The sequence below is a fragment of the Convolutriloba macropyga genome, chromosome 4, assembly GCF_964194025.1.
Source record: "Convolutriloba macropyga chromosome 4, txConMacr16.3, whole genome shotgun sequence".
NCBI classification, from domain to species: Eukaryota; Metazoa; Xenacoelomorpha; order Acoela; family Convolutidae; genus Convolutriloba; species Convolutriloba macropyga.
In genome coordinates, this window is record NC_134471.1 from 70,171,125 (window position 1) to 70,192,345 (window position 21,221).

The following is a 21,221-nucleotide window of genomic DNA, read 5'->3' on the forward strand; positions in this document are numbered from 1 at the left end:
ATAGCATCGATTAAAAATTATTTCTACAAAAAACCAAATTACAAGCAAAAAACTAGGCCACTTAGACGAAAAAACGGCTAAAAACGGTTATCTATATGTGCCATTCAGTCAAAAACTACTTTTCAATGTCAAAAGGTCATTCACTAAACGCAGCGCATGATCAAAAAACTTCTCTCGCTCAGAAAAAATTAGTTCACACTGCAATTTTACTCGCTTTCGCTTTTAGGTCAAAACATCGTCTGAACGAATAGTACTTCCGGTAAAAAAAAAAACCTTAAGAACATAGCCGGAAGAATTCCGGAAGCGACTCGAAGCGTCAAAAATTCACTAACAAAACCGTAATTGCAGCGGAAGTCAAAACCTTTAGTATTAAACCATTAACTCACTGCCTCTCCAGGTCTGCTCTAAAATTGGTGAAACTTAAACTACTGTAACCAAGAGAAACAAAATACAGCAAAATTTATATTATTGAAAACGTTTGGTAACGTTAAAGAATCCAAAATAAACAAGGTGGTCAAAACCTGATAGTCTGAAAAAGCTGACAAGGTTATCAATAGCACTCAAATAATTCATGATTCTAATCTGAAAAAGATCGCGAAAGCAAACGGCAGATAATAATCTTAGAAACTAAGTTTAATCTTTTCAAAAAACGGAAGCTCATATTTAAAAATCAGAAAACACCTATAATTACATTTCTAATCACTGCAAATAAGACAAAAAACAACACACACCTGTTCCTTGTTGTACATATGCTAGACAACAAGATTTCATACTAAATCAAAAATTAAATTAATCATAGAAAAACAAAAGCAACAGAATAATATTCAAAGGCAAAAAATCGTCTAAAAAGAGTACCAAGCCCGGAAGCAAATTGCAATGAATAGTAATAAGTAGAAAAGTTGGAAAATACTTTCTAGCAAACTCCCAGTACTGCTTTATTTTGAATTAAATCAATTGCAAACCGAAGAAACCAAGATCTACGAAAAAGCCTTATTCATTCAATTTTTTAACAACTGAAAAAATCAATATAACGAATATAAAAGTAGGTGCCAGAAGGACGAAACTAGAATGATACAAATGAGAATGTGACGAATATGGACACAATGTTAGGAACACCGTAACAAAACGACCAATTCTTGATTTTTGAAAGTTAAAAATCAAATTTAAAAAAATCAAGAAAAACGAGTACATTTCATTGATCAGCATTCGAGACATCGAAAAGACAACGAGTCATTCGAGAAAAAAATCCAACTTGCTGGACAGAATAGAACAAGCAAAAGCAGAATTCAGACATACGAAACAATGAAACATTTTGCAAAAAAGTGGTCAAAAAATATTTAAAACTGCATTTATGAAAAAAATTTATCTGTTTTTTTCAAAAATTTAACACCAAAAAATGATTGAATTTTTATTGAAACGAAATTAATTCTATTCCCTCATGTTCCCCAAAATACTATTTCTAGCAATTAAAAGCAAAATACAAACAAAAAACTGAAAAAAAATGGCAAAAAACTACGGAATAGCAAATGTACAATTTTATGAAACAAAATTACATCGAGGTAGAAAGAGGCATTGAGTATATGAATTATCAAAGGGAAGTTGCCATATTAACTGATTTTTGACAAAAAACAGCTAAAAAAAATCCAAAAATGAAGAAACTAATAGAAAAAAAAGCCAAAAATTAACTAAAAAATCAAGAAATATGTGCCAATTTCGCATTTGAAACGCAATTTCAGGCTATGCAAAATACTGTGCTATCAATTTCCGTGGTTTACATTTCAAAATAGCATCGATTAAAAATTATTTCTACAAAAAACCAAATTACAAGCAAAAAACTAGGCCACTTAGACGAAAAAACGGCTAAAAACGGTTATCTATATGTGCCATTCAGTCAAAAACTACTTTTCAATGTCAAAAGGTCATTCACTAAACGCAGCGCATGATCAAAAAACTTCTCTCGCTCAGAAAAAATTAGTTCACACTGCAATTTTACTCGCTTTCGCTTTTAGGTCAAAACATCGTCTGAACGAATAGTACTTCCGGTAAAAAAAAAACCTTAAGAACATAGCCGGAAGAATTCCGGAAGCGACTCGAAGCGTCAAAAATTCACTAACAAAACCGTAATTGCAGCGGAAGTCAAAACCTTTAGTATTAAACCATTAACTCACTGCCTCTCCAGGTCTGCTCTAAAATTGGTGAAACTTAAACTACTGTAACCAAGAGAAACAAAATACAGCAAAATTTATATTATTGAAAACGTTTGGTAACGTTAAAGAATCCAAAATAAACAAGGTGGTCAAAACCTGATAGTCTGAAAAAGCTGACAAGGTTATCAATAGCACTCAAATAATTCATGATTCTAATCTGAAAAAGATCGCGAAAGCAAACGGCAGATAATAATCTTAGAAACTAAGTTTAATCTTTTCAAAAAACGGAAGCTCATATTTAAAAATCAGAAAACACCTATAATTACATTTCTAATCACTGCAAATAAGACAAAAAACAACACACACCTGTTCCTTGTTGTACATATGCTAGACAACAAGATTTCATACTAAATCAAAAATAAAATTGATCATAGAAAAGACATAAGCAGCAGAAAAAAATTCAAAGGCAAAAAATCGTTTAAATTAATACCAAGGCCAGAAGAAAGCTGTAGTAAACAATCATAAGTGGAAATTTTGGAAAAAACATGCCGTCAAGTTCTCAGTACTGCCTTATGTTGAATGAAATCAATTGCAAACCAAAGAAATGACGAAAATCCAAGAAAAAGCTGACATCATTCATTTTTTACAACTGAAAAAATCAATATACGGAAAATAAATGTAGGTGCCGGACAAAACTAGAATTATACTAACTAGAATGTGAAGAGTATGGGCACAATGTAAGGATCACATAACAAAAAGACATTCTTGATTGTTGAAAGTTAAAAATCAATTTAAAAAATTCAAGAAAAACGAACACATTTCATTGTTCAGCATTCAAGACATAGAAAAGATAAATAGTCATCCGATTCAGAGATCTATCCTCCTGAAGAGAACAAAAAATAGGAAAAAGCAGAATTCATAAATACGAAACATTGAAACATTTTGCAAGAAAATGGTCAAAGAACTTCTAAGTTAGACTCCATTTATGAAAAAGTTGTTTTAACTGTTTTTTCAAACTTAACGCCAAAAAACAATTGAATTTTTGTTGAAACGAAAAAAGAGTCCTTCAGGTTGCACAAAAAAACTATTTCTAGCAATTACAACCAAAATACAAACAAAAAACTGACGAAAATCGGAAAAAAACTACCAAAATCGGATTAGCATATGTACAATTTTATGAAACAAAATTACCTCGAGGTAGAAAGAGGCGTTGAGTATATGAATAATTAAAAAGAAGTTGCCATAATAATTGATTAACATAAAGACGGTTAAAAGATCAAAAATGAAGAAATTAATAGAAAAAAAACCAAAAATTAACTAAAAAATCAAGAATTATGTGCCAATTTTCAACTTGAAACGCATTTTCAGGCTCTGCAAAATACTGTGGCATCAATTGCCGAGGTTGATATTTCAATATAGTATCGAATAAAATTTTTTTCTACAAGAAACCGAACTAAAAGCAAAAAAAATTGGGCCACTTAGACGAAAAAACGGTTATCTATATGTGCAATTCAGTCAAAAACTACCTTTCAAAGTCAAAAAGTCATTCACTAAACGTAGCGCATGATCAAAAAACTTCTCTTGCTTAGCGAAAATCTGTTCACCAAGACAGCTTTTCTCACTTTCGCTTTTAGGTCAAAATGCCGCGTGAACAAATCTACTTCCTGTAAAAAAAAAAAACCTTAAGAAAACCAATACTCCTCTTCGAGTCGTAATAAAAACCAATACTCCTCTTCGAGTCGTAAAAAGACAGCGCCCCAATACAATTCAAATTCTTTGAATTGTAAAAACCAAGAGAAGGCCAATAATAGCCCCAGCTATCGCTGTGCGGCTATTAAAAAACCAAGAGAAGGCCAATAATAGCCCCAGCTATCGCTGTGCGGCTATTAAAAAACCAAGAGAAGGCCAATAATAGCCCCAGCTATCGCTGTGCGGCTATTAATTATCTGATACAAATTTAGGTATGTTCATGTTAAGGAAAGCAGAGCTTGAATCTTCAACATTTGACCAATAAAAGCGCCAAGATAACACGTTATAAATTCCACCCTACCTTTCTTTGTGAATCCAGCAACTACTCCAATGGAATTCCTGGTGACAGATCCCCATTTGTAGCGAGGAGTGTCAACTGACGACTTCACTCTCACTCTCTGTCCCTTGTTGAAGGCCACTTCAGTTGACAACACCTGCGTCTCTACAGCCGAAGCCGAACAAAGTTGTGGAACAGTCGATTCCGCCAGCGCTATCAAGGTTGAAGGCTAAAACATTGCTAATAGTTTAAGCTTCCACTTACGACCCGAACTTAATATCTTGTTTTAATTTGCTGCAAACCAAATTCGGTTTTCTTTTTTCGATACCAAATTAAGACCCAGAGTCAATATTAACAGAATTCTTGTGTCATCAAGTTCTCCAGTTAGTTGCGAGCTTTCAGGGAGGGGGTGCTGATGAGTTTAGTTATAAGATCCTGCAGCAGTAAAAACAAAGCTTGAAAATTTGAACAATTTCTAGCAGAACCTCACAAAAATTAAATTCAAGTACCCTTTGACGATCCACGACTTGGCCTTCATGTACAACAGCCGTGCAACTCTCACTGCTAGCCGGCTCAGTGTTGGCAACAGACGACGTACTTGGGAATCCCATCAACTCAACATGAATGTATCTGACCCAATAATTGCCTCCTTTGTCTCTCCAGTCCACCATTACGTTTAATTCGTGCAAACCATCGCGGTCCAACTTGACTGCAGTTCCCACGTCACCTTCTTGCACTTCTTCAAATGTTTTGCAACACCTCACCTGTAACAGATTGCACTCTTAGAGCATCCCGATTGCCTGCAAATTCCAAAATATGTAACAACACGGCCGCTGCTATGTTGATTGAAGCTACTAGGGTACGCTCTGCTCAGAGCTTGTGATATTTGAAAGACCAGCTATCTAAAACAAATTTGACGTCTTAGTTAGCTGCATCATTTCTACGATGTTAAGTAGTTACATTTTCTTCAACCAGCTAGCATTTATTCAACCAGCACTTCTGAAATTAGGCTTGTTAACTCTCTACTCTGCGTAAGTTTCCTTGGTTCGGTTTGTTAGGGAAAGAGAGCAGCTAACCAGCATTCCAACTTGTATATGCTCCCGAACATACATTGCATAGTCACCATTGGTCACAAAAGCTTGTCTCGTTTTGAAACCTGCACTATTTGTATGCGACCCAATTTGAACACGTGAGTTCACAGCATCGGTGCTCGAGTTCAAAGAGCTAACATGGGTTCCACTTTCAGTTAAGGACTGCTCGCTTTCTTGAACGGCCTGTTGCGATTCTTGCTCAGTTATTTCTGGCTCCTGATCTAAAGAAACACTGTTCTCCTCGGAGTTCGATTCATCATCGCCGTCATCGTCACTGTTCCAGTCAGTTCCCAAAACTGCGTCCGTTGTAGAGCACGCAGATTGGTTCCTCAATGTCTCTCTCAACTCGGTGAAAATCTCCGTTAAATCGGTGGTTCTTTGTAATGTTTCTGACATTCTTTCAACTAACGAGTCAATCGTTTCAGCGGTAGCGTTCAGTCTCTCGTTGTCACTTATCGTCAACGTTGAGGCATCGGAAGATATTTCAACGACATCGTGAACCTCTTCGGATACCTCAGAAAAACTGGGGTTTTCCACAAGCCAACTAACAACGGCTTCAATTCTAGGCCTGTAGCCATCAATACTGCTCGCCTGGGTCAAAGTATTCACAGCTAGTTCGACATGAGCGCGCTCGAACCCCATTTCAATTCCCTGAGATACCAGAGTGCTAATTTCATGAGTTGGAGACGAAAGTGAACCCGGACCGACCGCTCGTCTCGAAGTAGTTTTGGTTCTCGGTAACGGTGGTTCCACCAGAACACCATCAGATAGAATTATTGGAGGTGGACCACTCCAGGCATCAATCGGGCGATTGTTTGACCGCGGATCCCCAGAAGCACTACAGGTTGCAGACGTCAATCCAACTCCTGATGACGATGCCTCGTTTTCTAAACTGCTCAAAAAATCTTCCATTTCGCCAAGTTGCGGATCTGCCACAAAGGAACTATCGGCTGGTTGACTACCGTCCAAAGAAACTTCCAGATTCACAGAATTTTCAACCACAGCTGGGCTGCCCGGATTAAGGAGCAATTTTGATGTAAAATCAATGGCATTTTGAACCTGATTGATGTCAAAAATGGGTTTCAGAGGCGACGGTTCAGTGGCTGATTGCAACAACCGCTTAAGATTAACTTGATTGCCAAGATCGGCCCCTGTTTCCAAGGATGTGTCAACATTCGAAAGCAGAATCTTCCGCAAACTTTCTTTTTCTCTTGAAACTAGACGCAGGACGTTAACTAGCATAGATTCAACTTGTATCGTCAAGATCGATGACTTGCTTGGATTTCCATCATTGTTGGGAGAACCTGCAAATTCACCCCAGTGTAGTACTCCCAGAATAAACAGCTTATTCCATAACTGTAGATCACTTTCGCCTATAAGCAAATTGCCCAAATCATAGAATGGTATCACTTTTGTTACGTCATCACTTCTGCAAGTAGTGACAAGACCATCCAAAATTCGACGTGTTACGTAACCGTCGGCGGTAACCGATGTTATTACGCAACATCCCAACTCAGCATGCACAACTTGTGACCCGATCTGAGGTCTGTGGTCACATTGACCAATCACTAGAGCCATATTAGCTAACATGTCGTGAAACTCGGCTTCATCGGTTTCGTCGAAACTGGATCTGAAGCTTACGTTTGAACTTCGTCGAAAGTCAGAAATCTGCTCTTCTTCAGCTAAACTGGTGGATTCCTCGGGCAGTAAAAATAGAGACACTACATTCTGCAAACTGTTTCTAACTTGATCATTTATTATGTCTCTGCGAGAGTCATCCGAGCTTTGCAGAGAAATCATAAGTCCAATTAGTTTATCACAAACAGCCGAGGATGGAGATCCCGATTCACTGGGAATTAAAAGAGAGTTGATTGAAGATGTTCTTAAGCACATTGATGACTGCTCTTCGCTCACTCTTAACATGTACGTTTTCACAAGATCCATAATCTGTTCAATCAGTTTGTTCTGAACGACATAGTTAATTATAGTTTCCGAGCAGTTTTCCACAAAAATGACATGCAATATTTTAACAGCCAGAATTTTTTCGGTAAGAGAAAACGAGTCTTGGGACAAAAGTTTAAGAACTATCGGGACTACACGACTTCTAAATTCTTCTCGCAATGGTGTTTTAGAAGAAAACAAGATGCACAAAATGTCTAAAGCTCTATCGCTCAAACTTTCTCTCACGAATTTTTCAACTTTGTACGTCTCATTTTCAACCCTTCGAAGCAAAAGGTTTAAAACAAAGTTTGTCAAGTTTCTCGTCGACGATTCGCTTCTTGGAGCATCACAAGTGCACATTTCGAGGAACCATGAACAAACCGAGAGTTGAAAAGCGTGAACAATTTTGTTAGCTGGATTCAGCTGTGAAAAGTCAATTTGATCACTCTGATGCAATTCTGTTTCCTGTTGGTTTAACAGTTGCGAATCCACCGATCCTCCCGTCTGTCCCGAATTAGCTCTCCATTCACATAACTTCTTCCAAAATGAGGGAGCAATCGCGAGGTCGAACATATTCTCCTTGCCCATTCTATACGAGTTAATTTTTTTCTCCAAAGGATTCGCAACACCAACTAGGAGCTCGCTGGGATCAATCGGGCTACTATCTGGGGGACCCCAGCGCACTTTCACCCAGCCATTCTCGGTAACCTTGAAAAAGGCAAATAACAGAATTACAGATCCTGATAATTTTTGACCAACCTGCTGAGAATGTATATCGTTTCGTGTACAATAGATGGGGTTTATTCAATGATATTCAATTCGATCAATATCTCAACTGTCGGAAGAACGAAGTCATAGAAAAAATGAAAAATTATTCAAGAATGTTTTGTAATTCAGTTAAGTTCAAAACTACAAAAAGCTCACCTTTTCGACTACAGTTCCTTCTCCGAATGGCTTGTCTTGATCTTCCCATTTCCAGTCAGGTCCTCGCACAACCCGAGTACCAGGTGTCATAAATTTCATGGCATCAAAGCCAGTGGGAACTTCATCCGATGACCTTTCCGGTACAGATGTTGTCCTAAAATTATAGAACTTTGAATCCAATACATGACGTGCTATTCCTTGCAATTTAACGCCTGATTTAACGCCAAAGCAGATTTTGTAAAAAGAAGCTTAAACGGATGTTGCACGCCGATGTCAGCATTGGTAGACTACAAATTCGAGATCACGACTTTCTTGAAACATACCCGGCATATTGCCGGAAAAAAGCCGCCATTGATTCCCATAACACAGATCGAGATTGCAAAACAGAAAAACAATGATAAAAATTGATTTTTGTGCAAAAACATTTTAAAAGTGCAAACTATTTTGATTTCGTAGTTACGCATACTCCTGATTCTTAAGGAGAGGATGCAGGGACTAGTTGCAATGACAAAACGCATTAGAGATGTTAACAAAGACTAATAAGAACAAAGTCCAAATAGCGAACATCTGAAATTGAGCTTTATTGGTTTTTTCTGCTACTATTTTGATTTCATTGTTGGATACTGATTCTGTTCGTTTTAGTTTGCTTTGCTGAGTAACTGCGATTTAAAAACGCTTTGAGCTGAATGTACAAAAAATGACTATAGCCTAGAGAAGTCAAAAACATTTCATGTAAAATGTCGAAAAGGCGGAAAATGAGGTACAGCAAAAAAAAAATTTATTCGGAGAAGTAAAAAGAAGGACATACAATTCAAAGTCCTGACGTACAATTCAAAGAAATTTCATTGACTAAGCAAAAACCAGATCTAGAATTGACTATAAGTGAATCGGGAAAACCATTTCCAAAAAACTGAAAATCCATGTCAAAGTGCCGCGTGTGAACAAAAAAACACTAGCGAGAAAGAGAACTTTGGTTCAAACAAAAAACTAGGCCTAAAATGAGTTATGAATGAATTGGGAAAACCATTTAGAAACAACCCGATCCAAAAATGGAACAAACAGTAAAAATCAGAGTGAAATTGCCACATGTGAACAAAAAACCACTAGCGAGAAAGCGAATATTTGTTCAAACACCGTTTCCTCACTCTACTTCAAATTTAGAGCGAAAAAATTTCACGCCGCAAAACCACTCGCTTTTTCGCTCCATTTCCTGTTTCGGCGTGACCAAAATCACTACTCCGATTTGATTTCAAAAATCATGAAATTGTGCGAACAGATCTTTTTGGAAAAAAGGCAGCGCCCCAATACAATTCAAATTCTTTGAATTGTTAAAAAAACAATTGCAGGACAAGTCCTGAAAAACAATCCAAAGAATTGGCTTGACTAAGGCTCTCATAATTAATATTTGACAGCAACATCAAACTAAGACAGTCAGCAGAATCCCAAAGAAAAATAACGTTAGATAAAAACGAGCCAATAAATTGACTAAAATTTCCCCGCACTAGAAGGTCAGAAAGATCTTATTGTTGTTATTGAAACTAAGTGAAAACATCCAAAATATCAAATTTTATTTTTTGAAAAGCAGGCGGTAAAATCTTTAAAACAATTGCAATTAACTCAACCCAAGCGAGTAATTAGATTCACCTACTATTACTCAGTGGGAACGGATGAGATTTGCCAACAATAAGATTAGGTGATCAAATAGTAATAAGTACAGCAAATAAAAACAATATTTTTATGAAATGAAAAACTGAGGCAATTAAATCGATTAAATTAGGAACCGATGAGAGTTGTCTGTATGTGGACTAGGAGAAGACAACAAATAGAGCAATAAAAACTCGTAAACCCTCACAAATTCGATATTTCTTGGAAACAAGAAACTAAAATTCATAGAGATAATTAGCTTTGAACTAACACAATGAAATTGATGAAATTATTTCACATTAACGATCTATGACACCTGTCCCTAATGAGATTAAACAATTAGACTACAAAAAGAACAACAAATACTCTCAAAACTATTAAAATAGAGTTTAAATATTTTGAGAACAAATAGTGTCAAACTCTTGAAAACCAATAGCCATAAACTCCAACACTACTGTCATTAATGATACGAGGTGAGAAGACATAGATTATAATAAAGAGGGGGCAAAAATCAAACTTTTAGTAATATTCTATAACAAACCGTGTCCATGAGTTATATCAATTAGGATCTTTTCCTTTTGTGCCCCCCAGCTTAGTGGGCGCATATTATTTGCACCCCCCAGACGCACGTGCCATATTTTTACATAATGATGTACTAAGTAATGGCACGTGCTCTGTAACTGGGGGCCCATAACGTACTGGGGGGGGGGGCACAAACGGAAAAGATCCAGAAAATATATGTATCATACTAATGGCATTCAAGCGAAGAAACACTGAAAACACCAGTCAAATTGCCTCACGCGAAAAAAAATTTGCTTTCAAAAACCTAAAATGTGTTCAAATGCCCTCTTCAACTACCTTTAAAGGTACTTCGGAAAAAATCATGCTTCAAACCTACTCGCTTGTTGCTCCCTTTACTACTCCAACGCGATTAAAATCACCAATCTAATTTGACTTCTCACTGACGTGAAAAAGCCAATAACGCGTGAATATATAAGAACATAGCCGGCACATTGCCGGAATAGCTGCGAATGAATAGACCTGCGTGCCATATAATAGAGATAGAAACAGATACAGATCTAAATTGAAAAAAAATCGACGCCGCTCAAAAAACTAGGCTAAAAAACATTCAGCGACAAATTAATAAAGCTTGTTAAAATTCATTCCACAGAAGCCTCTTATTAGGGACTTTTACTGCACATATAAGTTCCTTTGACCTTAAACAAATTTAAATTAAACGTAAGTGCAAAAGTCATTTTATTGAGTGAGGTAAGTCACGTATGATCAAAATCTAATCACGCAAATAACCTAAAACCTTTCTCTAAAGCGAGTGAGAAATGACGTCACGCGCGCAAATGCCGTTAGTGAGAGGAAGAAGTCATTCAGAAAATTTGACTTTTTCAGCTTTGCTGTGTGAACGAATGTAAAACGAAAAAAGAGCGTCAGACGACGAAACAAAAAAACATAGCAGGACAAGTCCTGACGTACAATTCAAAGAAATTTCATTGACTAAGCAAAAACCAGATCTAGAATGGACTATAAGTGAATTCGGAAAACCATTTCCAAAAAACTGAAAATCCATGTCAAAGTGCCGCGTGTGAACAAAAAAACACTAGCGAGAAAGAGAACTTTGGTTCAAACAAAAAACTAGGCCTAGAATGATTTATGAATGAATTGGGAAAACCATTTAGAAACAACCCGATCCAAAAATGGAACAAACAGTAAAAATCAGAGTGAAATTGCCACATGTGAAAAAAAACAACTAGCAAGAAAGCGAATATTTGTTCAAACACCGTTTCCTCACTCTACTTCAAATTTAGAGCGAAAAAATTTCACGCCGCAAAACCACTCGCTTTTTCGCTCCATTTCCTGTTTCGGCGTGACCAAAATCACTACTCCAATTTAATTTCAAAAATCATGAAATTTTGCGAACAGATCTTTTTGGAAAAAAGGCAGCGCCCCAATACAATTCAAATTCTTTGAATTGTTAAAAAAACCATTGCAGGACAAGTCCTGAAAAACAATCCAAAGAATTGGCTTGACTAAGGCCCTCATAATTAATATTTGACAGCAACATCAAACTAAGACAGTCAACAGAATCCCAGTGAAAAATAACGTTAGATAAAAACGAGCCAATAAATTGACTAAAATTTCCCCGCACTAGAAGGTCAGAAAGATCTTATTGTTGTTATTGAAACTAAGTGAAAACATCCAAAATATCAAATTTTATTTTTTGAAAAGCAGGCGGTAAAATCTTTAAAACAATTGCAATTAACTCAACCCAAGCGAGTAATTAGATTCACCTACTATTACTCAGTGGGAACGGATGAGATCTGCCAACAATAAGATTAGGTGATCAAATAGTAATAAGTACAGCAAATAAAAACAATATTTTTATGAAATGAAAAACTGAGGCAATTAAATCGATTAAATTAGGAACCGATGAGAGTTGTCTGTAAGTGGACTAGGAGAAGACAACAAATAGAGCAATAAAAACTCTTAAACCCTCACAAATTCGATATTTGTTGGAAACAAAAAACTCAAATTCATAGAAATAATTAGCTTTGAACTAACACAATGAAAATGATGAAATTATTTCACATTAACGATCTATGACACCTGTCCCTAATGAGATTAAACAATTAGACTACAAAAAGAACAACAAATACTCTCAAAACTATTAAAATAGAGTTTAAATATTTTGAGAACAAATAGTGTCAAACTCTTGAAAACCAATAGCCATAAACTCCAACACTACTGTCATTAATAATACGAGGTGAGAAGACATAGATTATAATAAAGAGGGGGCAAAAATCAAACTTTTTGTAATATTCTATAACAAACCGTGTCCATGAGTTATATCAATTGGAAATAGGTGCTATTAGAAAATAGGATCTTTTCCGTTTGTGCCCCCCAGCTTAGTGGGCGCATATTATTTGCACCCCCCAGACGCACGTGCCATATTTTTACATAATGATGTACTAAGTAATGGCACGTGCTCTGTAACTGGGGGGCGCATAACGTACTGGGGGGGGCACAAACGGAAAAGATCCAGAAAAAATATGTATCATATTAATGGCATTCAAGCGAAGAAACACTGAAAACACCAGTCAAATTGCCTCACGCGAAAAAAAATTTGCTTTCAAAAACCTAAAATGTGTTCAAATGCCCTCTTCAACTACCTTTAAAGGTACTTCGGAAAAAATCATGCTTCAAACCTACTCGCTTGTTGCTCCCTTTACTACTCCAACGCGATTAAAATCACCAATCTAATTTGACTTCTCACTGACGTGAAAAAGCCAATAACGCGTGAATATATAAGAACATAGCCGGCACATTGCCGGAATAGCTGCGAATGAATAGACCTGCGTGCCATATAATAGAGATAGAAACAGATACAGATCTAAATTGAAAAAAATCGACGCCGCTCAAAAAACTAGGCTAAAAAACATTCAGCGACAAATTAATAAAGCTTGTTAAAATTCATTCCACAGAAGCCTCACTAATTTATGATTATCTTGAAACAAAGTCATGAAACAAAAAAGTAAAAACAATAAAATCAAATCTGTTAAAATATGATAAAAAATCTGATCAAATTTTGTTATAAATTGAGATCCCGAAAAAAATTATCTCCGCCAAAATAACTTCATCAAACCAACTAGTACTTAAAAAACCACTTATGTGAATTTTGGAAAATATACTTTAGGCTAAATTATGAAAAAAAAGCTCTTAAAAACAACTTTCACTGAAAAACTGGAAAAAGTTACTAATTTTTTTAATATTTCAAAAAACATATAAATCCTAAGAAAAATTCCCTTCAACCAATAGGGTATCCAGATGCTCGCAAATCAATAAGCAAGTCATAATAGGCAAAGAAACTTAGCTAAAAACAGAAAAAACGAAAAACTGCAAAAAAATTAAGAAAAATAGTTCCAATTTTCGCCATTTTTTTGTCATATTTCTCAACAATAAAATGATTCTTACCCACAAAACTGTAACCAATTGTTATCATAATATTGCTCAAGTAGAAGGGGTTTCTTCAATACCCATTTGAGCCAGTAAAACAAAAAAATCGTCAAAAAAACTCAAAAATTAGCCCGAAAATCAGCAAAATGCATTAAAAACCACCGAATTATTATAAAATTCATAAACATTTCCAGAAACCTTCAAACCACTACCGAAACCAGCCTAAAATCAAAACAATATCATAACCAAACCTCTTAACAAAAACAAATAAAAAAAAACTGCTTTAAAATGCCGCACGTGAACAAAAAAATTTCGCTCGCTTAGAGAAAATTTTTTCACACATCAATTTCTCGCTCACTCAAAAACAGCGGTATGAACAAAAACCACTCTCTTTTCGCTCCGCTCTTTACTTTTGTTCACCACCAAAATCACTCCAAATTTTTTCACGCGTTTCATTTCCCGCTTCAAAAATCACTCCAATAAAATTGATTAAAAAAAAAGGACTTCTCCAATACTCCTCTTCGAGTCGTAAAAAAGGCAGCGCCCCAATACAATTCAAATTCTTTGAATTGTAAAAACCAAGAGCACCGCAATATAGCTACGCTCAGCTTACAGCTTCGCAGCTATAAAAACAACACGCCAATACAATTTAAATACCCAGGATTGTAAAAAATAGGAGCACTGTAATAGCCGGTTGAGAAGCTGAGCGCAACTATTAAACATAAACCGACAACGTGAATTACTCTTGAATCACAGGCGGGGGTATAATGTAGGTGTGGACAGGGTCTTGTGCGTCCAAAGTCAGGCTTCAAACCATGAATAATCTCCAAGGGCGTTCCTCTTCAGCTTTGCAGAGCCGTATACTTAGAGCTCAATAAAGTGTCAAGAGAGCTGGTAAGAAACTTGATGCCATCGGGCATTACAAGTTTATCTCGTTTCTTTAAATGAAAAGTCAAAATCAACAGAGCTACAGAACATTCCACAAGTAAGAAAATGGACACGCAAGACGTTTAAAACAATTACTGCAAATTTTTTTCGAAAGCATTCAAACACAGCCTTAAGACCCCGAAAACAAATCGAAGCAAAAATATAAACTGCAGGCAAAGACCTACTCATATAGGTCATTTGAGTCCATTTAAGTCATTAAACTACTCAGATGGAAAAACTGTTTGAAAAATGGATACAGCTGAATGTCAGATCCTTTCTGATAACGAAACTGCTAAAATCTATAGACGTTGCCAATACAAAAAGTTTTCCTCAATTTACAATCGGCTTCTAGACATCAATTATAGCGCATCACGAAAAAATCAGCTAAAAATCATAACAATAAATACATTTAAAATCCAGCAAAATGTAAAATCAGATTAAGATCCGCCCTCCACATCATGCATTTATGTCTCTCAAAACGGTTTCTGTGATTTGCATGCAATGAGACTACTCAGGCGTACGTCTCTAAGAGAGCTGCTCATCCACTGTATAGCCTCAGGACATTACTTGTTTATACCGTTCTTGAAGAAGGTTAAAAAAGACGAAAAATGGTCGAGTGAAACATCGCATCAAAAAAAGACGGTGATATACGCTTTGTTTGAGAGTAATTCAAAAAATAATACGAGGTCAAAATAGCCTCGCTATCATTGAGGCTATCTAAATGAAGAGCTTTGATGAAGAGCTCGTTTATCAAAATAAACGAAAACAAAAGTTTTTCTTTTTTACTTAAGTATCAATACGTCCATCAATCATTCGACTGTTTTCTCAAAGTCACAATACCAAAAAACACCACCACAAACATTAACCGCAAACCAAAAAATCGCCCTAAACTGTAGTAATCCGAAAGACACAACAGGGCTGAAAATGTCAAAACAACATGTTCGAATAACAGTTTGGGCCAAAAAAACTCAAGTTAAAAACTTAAAAAGAGCTATGGAAAAGCCCCACGCGAACAAAAAATTCTAATCACTTTGTGAAATTGGTTCAGAGCTGATCTTTTTGCTCGACTTGGAATAATGCACGAACAAAAACCATTAACTTTTTTTCTTTTGACCTAACTTAATTTTACATGCAACATTGACATTTGAATCCTGTAACAATGACATTTAGCCGAAAAAACATAGCCAGAACAATTCCGGAAACGACTAACAATTCTTCTTTAATCAGATAAAAATGGGCCAAATTTCCCAATAAATCAAAAACTTTTTAAAAAAAGCTTTATTGTACAAGTACACATATAGACAAAAAATTTGTTTAATGCAATTGAGACTATCATATCGCCCAAACAATATTAGGCGCGCTATAATAAACAAAAACATCGGATCTATTCCGTTTCGGCCTCCCCCAGCTTAGCGGGATCTATATTTTATGAACCCCAGGCGCACGTGCATTATTTTTACACAGTAACGTGCTATATAACAACACATAAGTTTTTAACTGGGGGTCATAAAAACACTAAGATGGGACAGAATAGAGCCCAAACATCCTTTACTTGGAAAAAAAACGAAAAACTATAACAAATAGACGTTGTCATAATTTTTTCAATCATTTTGTAAAAAAACATACCCGGCAGATTGCCGGAAAATAGCCGCCGTTGATCCTCATAACTCTATTGGGATTGACAGAAAAGAAAATATCAACGAAAATTGAATTTTGTATAAAAACATTTTCAAGTGCGATTTTGTTGTCATTTCGTAATTGAACATACTCCTGTCTCTCAGTGAGAAACCACAGGGTCTAGTATCAATACCAATAAGCATAATAGATGGTAACTAAAACTTATGAGAACAAAGTTCAAGTACCGGGCATCTAAAAATGGGCTTTATGGGTTTATTCCGCTTCTATTTCTGACATCATTTTTTTATACTGACTCTGTTCAATTTTAATTTCTTTGCTGAGCAACTGATGTTTAAAAGGACTTCGAGCAGAAACATACTCGGCAGATTGCCGAAAAATAGCCGCCGTTGATTCCAATAAGCATGATTGGGATTGAAAGAATAGAAGATATTGAAAAAAAAAGATTTTTGTACAAAAACATTTTTTAAGTGCGATTTAATTTGATGGCATTTCGTAGTTGAAGATAACGTACTTCTGTTTCTTAGAGAGAGGCTACAGGGGCTACTATCAATACCAATAAGCATTAGAAATGGCAACTAAGACTTATCGGAACGACGTTCAAATAGCGGGCATCTAAAATTGGGCTTTATTGGTTTATCCCGTTTCTACTTCTGACTTCAATTTTTATACTGACTCTGTTCATTTTGAATTGCTTTGCTGACCAACTGATGTTCAAAATCACTTTTAGCAGAATGAGAAAAGAGAGAAACTAGTCTAGAGAAGTCAAAAAGATATCACGCAAAATGTTGAAAAAGCGGCAAAATGAGGTAAAGCGAAAATTTTTTTTATTCGACGAAGTAAAAAAAAAAAAATAGGAGCGCTATAATAGCCGGCTGAGAAGATGAGGCGGCTATTAATAACAGAAGAGTGAAACTAGCCTAGCGAAGTCAAAAAGATTTCACGCAAAATGTCGAAAATGGGTAAAGCGAAAAAAAGTTCGACGAAGTAAAAAAAAATAGGAGCTCTATAATAGCCGGCTGAGAAGATGAGGGCGGCTATTAATTATAGAGTAAACTGTTTTGTATCGAAAACAATTTATTGAATTCGCAATCCAAAAGCGAAATCTTAAGCTTAAATTCGGTTAACAGTACAATCAACGAAAACAAGGAAAAGGGCCACCTATCGCTGAAATAGCCAAGAAATCGGCAAAATAGTTATACACTTTTAAAAATGGCGTAAAAATCACTTGAATCACGACAAAGCTTCAAAGCGCAATCATAAAAACCTGAATTTCTTTCACTAGTTTAAAACGAAAATTGATTTTTGTAAAAAAATTTTTAAAAGGCGAACAATATTGATGTCAATTTTGAAGAGAACCTTCTCCTGTTTCTTAACGAGGGGGTGGTGAGTAACATAATTTAACTGGGAAGGTAATAAATGACGTCATCAGAGGTCCCAATATAGCACTATATGTAGTAATATTTTAATAACATAGCCGGCAGATTGCCGGAATAGCTTCGAAAGAATAGACCTGCCTGCCATATATTAGAGATAGAAACAGATACAGATCTAAATTGAAAAAAAATCGACTCCGCTCAAAAAACTAGGCTAAAAAACATTCAGCGATAAATTAATAAAGCTTGTTAAAATTCATTCCACAGACGCCTCTTATTAGGGAAGTTTACTGCACATAGGAGTTCCTTTGACCTTAAACAAATTCAAATTAAACTTAAGTTTTAAAGTGCAAATGTCATTTTATTGAGTGAGGTAAGTCACGTATGATCAAAATCTAATCACGCAAATAACCTAAAAACTTTCGCTAAAGCGAGTGAGAAATGACGTCACGCGCGCAAATGCCGTTAGTGAGAGGAAGAAGTCATTCAGAAAATTTGACTTTTTCAGCTTTGCTGTGTGAACAAATGTAAAACGAAAAAAGAGCGTCAGACGACGAAACAAAAAAAACCAAGAGCACCGCAATATAGCTACGCTCAGCTTACAGCTTCGCAGCTATAATTACACAAAATTAATATTTAAAGTGAAAAAAAATTCGTTTTACTTTTCATTTGAACTTTATTAGTGAACTGTCACCACTCGAGTTAAGCTGCTCACACTTTTGAATGAGAGGAAATTAGCTCACACAAGCGTTAACGAAATCGAAAGTGTTAAAGTCACTCGAAAATTCGACAGTCAAGCGAAAACTTTGCGTAACTTTACAACAATGTCTTCAAACTTCGTTCAAAGGCAATTTGAAATTTTTAAAACTCAATTATTTCATGCAATGGAAATGCAGAATAAAATTAAATTCGTATGTTAATCAAATTGAGAAAAATCACAAAACTATAGCAAAGCCGTGATAGGTTCACAAGTTTCTCTAAAAGATTAAAGACGCTTCTCCAACAAAAGACACTCTTCGAGTCGTAAAAACCAAATCCAGGAATCAGAGTATAGGGGTCATAGAAAAATTGCATATCGCGTTTGTTAGTGGGCATTCCGATTTGAAAACCGGAGATCTTAATTCGACTTCAGATTTAGAAACTGGAGTTCAACCTGAATTTACTGTTTAATCTCCAAGGCGTTTGTTGGAACCGGAGTTCCCTTTAACCGGACAAGATCAGGCAAGCGGATTTCTCTGCGACAGTTTCTTTCTCTAGAACATTAGGAGAGTTTCTTAGCTCAATTTTAGATTACCTCCAGTTTCACGGTGTTCTGTCGTGTGACTACAGCTGCTCAAGTGGAGCGTTCTGTAAAAATAAAAAAAACCATATCCACCGATTGCATTGAAGTATGAGCGCTGCGAGCAAAATAAGGTTAACGGCAAAACATCAATGTTAACTTATCATAACTATGATAAAACAAGCACAATGAACGCTAGAACAATCAAACAAATTTCTTCAACTTTTTAGCTTATAGATCAAAAGCAGGAACAAAATTCATCTATCAATAAACTAGAAATTTAACCAGAGGTCTTGAGGAAACGCTTTGGAGATCGGTATTAGCATGACCTAGGAGTGCATGAATCACGAAAATTCCTGAATGATTTCATCCCACTGAGAATTTCAGGTTATGGATGCTGTAAAAAGGAAAACAAATAATACTCACATCCGATTCGTAAGAACCGTTTAAAATATAACCGACTAAAAGTCGGTAAGAAGTTCAATAGTGGGCTTTAAATAACCACATTAGAGGTTAACATATACCACTATTAAGATTTAAAGTGAAAAATGGGACCAATTTCGGCGCACTTTTCAGTTGACTTTTAGTATTAAATTGACGCCAATTGAGTTCAGCTGCTTGAAATTGTGATTGAGAGAGAATTTTAGATCACGCCAAACGCAAAAAGTCAAGGGCGTAAAAGTCACTTGAAAATTCAAAAATGTCAAGCAAAAATTTTGCATAAAAAATACACACACGTTTACAATAATTGCTATGAACTTCGTTCAAGAGCAATTAAAAATAGTGTTTATAAGGTCTTATTTTCTTGGCTGTCAGGTACACCAAAGCTATCGACAAACTCTTAGCAAACATGCGCAATTAAACCACTCACTGTACTAAATGACTAACCGACTCAACAGATTTTGTTTTTCCGATGGTCCCTCTTCGAAATAAATGCTGGATCCTTGTGCATCTGGTTTCGAACAGAGGTCTTTGGATTTAAGGCTGGGCATCTGCGTCGCAACAGGTTTGAATAGATTTTTCAGTCGTTCCATAGTGCTCAAAGCACCTGCTTCTAGACTGACTGATGCATTGCTTGACAGTTCTAACGACGAGAGAATATGTAGTAGCTGCATGATTGGCCTGTAATGAAATACGACTTCATTGTTTATTTCAAATAACAAATGCTCTAGCTTCAAACAAAATAACTGATTCTGTTTCATCAAAAAGAATCATAGCCGGCAAATTGACGGAAAATAGCCGCGCCGTTGACCCGCTTGACGCACATTTGGATTTAAACAAATAAAGAAAACACAAGGCAAATTGCCGAAAAATAGCCGCCGTTGATTCCCATAAACAAGATTGGGATTGAAAGAAGTGAAAAACTAATGAAAAAATGCTTTTTGTACACAAATAATTTTAAAGTGCGAACCAGACTGATGTGATTTTGGAGCTGAACATACTACTGTTTCGTAGTGAGACCACACAGGGTCTAGTGTAAATACCAATAAGCATTAGAGATGGTAACTAAGAACAAAGTTCGAGCAACGGGTATCCAAAAATGGGTTTTATGGGTTGACCCCTGTCTATTTCTGATTTCGTTTCTTTGATAGTGACTCTGTTCACTTTGAACTGCTTTGCTGTGCAACTGCTGTCTAAAAACACTTTTAGCAGAATGAGAGAAGAGTTAAACTAACTCAGACAAGTCAAAAAGTTTTCAAGCAAAATGTTGAACAAGCTGTGAAAGGTAAAGCAAACAAAAACTTAGTACGACTAAAAAAACATAGCCGAAAGAATTCCGGAAGCGACTCAAAGCGTCAAAGCTTCACAAAAATAGTAATTGCAGCTTAAACCATAACTTGTTGAACTTAACCATCAATTCGTTAACTCACCAGATTTGAATTTAAAACAATTATGAAATTTATACCATAGTCACCACGAGAAAGAAATGCAGCAAAATTTCATTTAATTAAAAACATTTGTTAACGTTGAAAGTGTCCAATATTCTTAGGATGGTCAAAATACTAATAGGCTCAGAGAACTTACACCGCAATAAGTTGTCAAGAAATACCTCATGACGCGGGTCTGGAACAAACTCCGCAATCAACTGTAGTGCCTTAAAACACATTGTGAACGCATAAGGCCGATGAACATAGAAACTAAACTTTAAAAAAACACAAAAAATAAAGACTCAAAAACTACTTTTTTAAAAAAGAAAAACCAATACAAATCAAAATTTGCATTTAAGAAATAGAATGAACCGACAGCCATCCTCCAGTAAATTTA

The 21,221-nt window shown here is 35.9% G+C and overlaps 1 protein-coding gene across 3 annotated transcripts in view; it reads right to left on the minus strand.

The window, feature by feature from the left end:
• Positions 1 to 21,221, minus strand: part of LOC142337867 (E3 ubiquitin-protein ligase HERC2-like) — a 159,742-nt gene that overhangs the window by 85,566 nt on the left and 52,955 nt on the right. For all 3 annotated transcript variants that reach the window (XM_075387469.1, XM_075387467.1, XM_075387468.1), the window contains exons 14-18: positions 19,845 to 20,078; positions 8,130 to 8,283; positions 5,250 to 7,913; positions 4,683 to 4,937; positions 4,198 to 4,402 (exon numbers count right to left, since the gene is read on the minus strand). In XM_075387469.1, the coding sequence (XP_075243584.1) occupies positions 4,198 to 4,402; positions 4,683 to 4,937; positions 5,250 to 7,913; positions 8,130 to 8,283; positions 19,845 to 20,078 (3,512 nt within the window). The remainder of the gene's footprint in view (positions 1 to 4,197; positions 4,403 to 4,682; positions 4,938 to 5,249; positions 7,914 to 8,129; positions 8,284 to 19,844; positions 20,079 to 21,221) is intronic.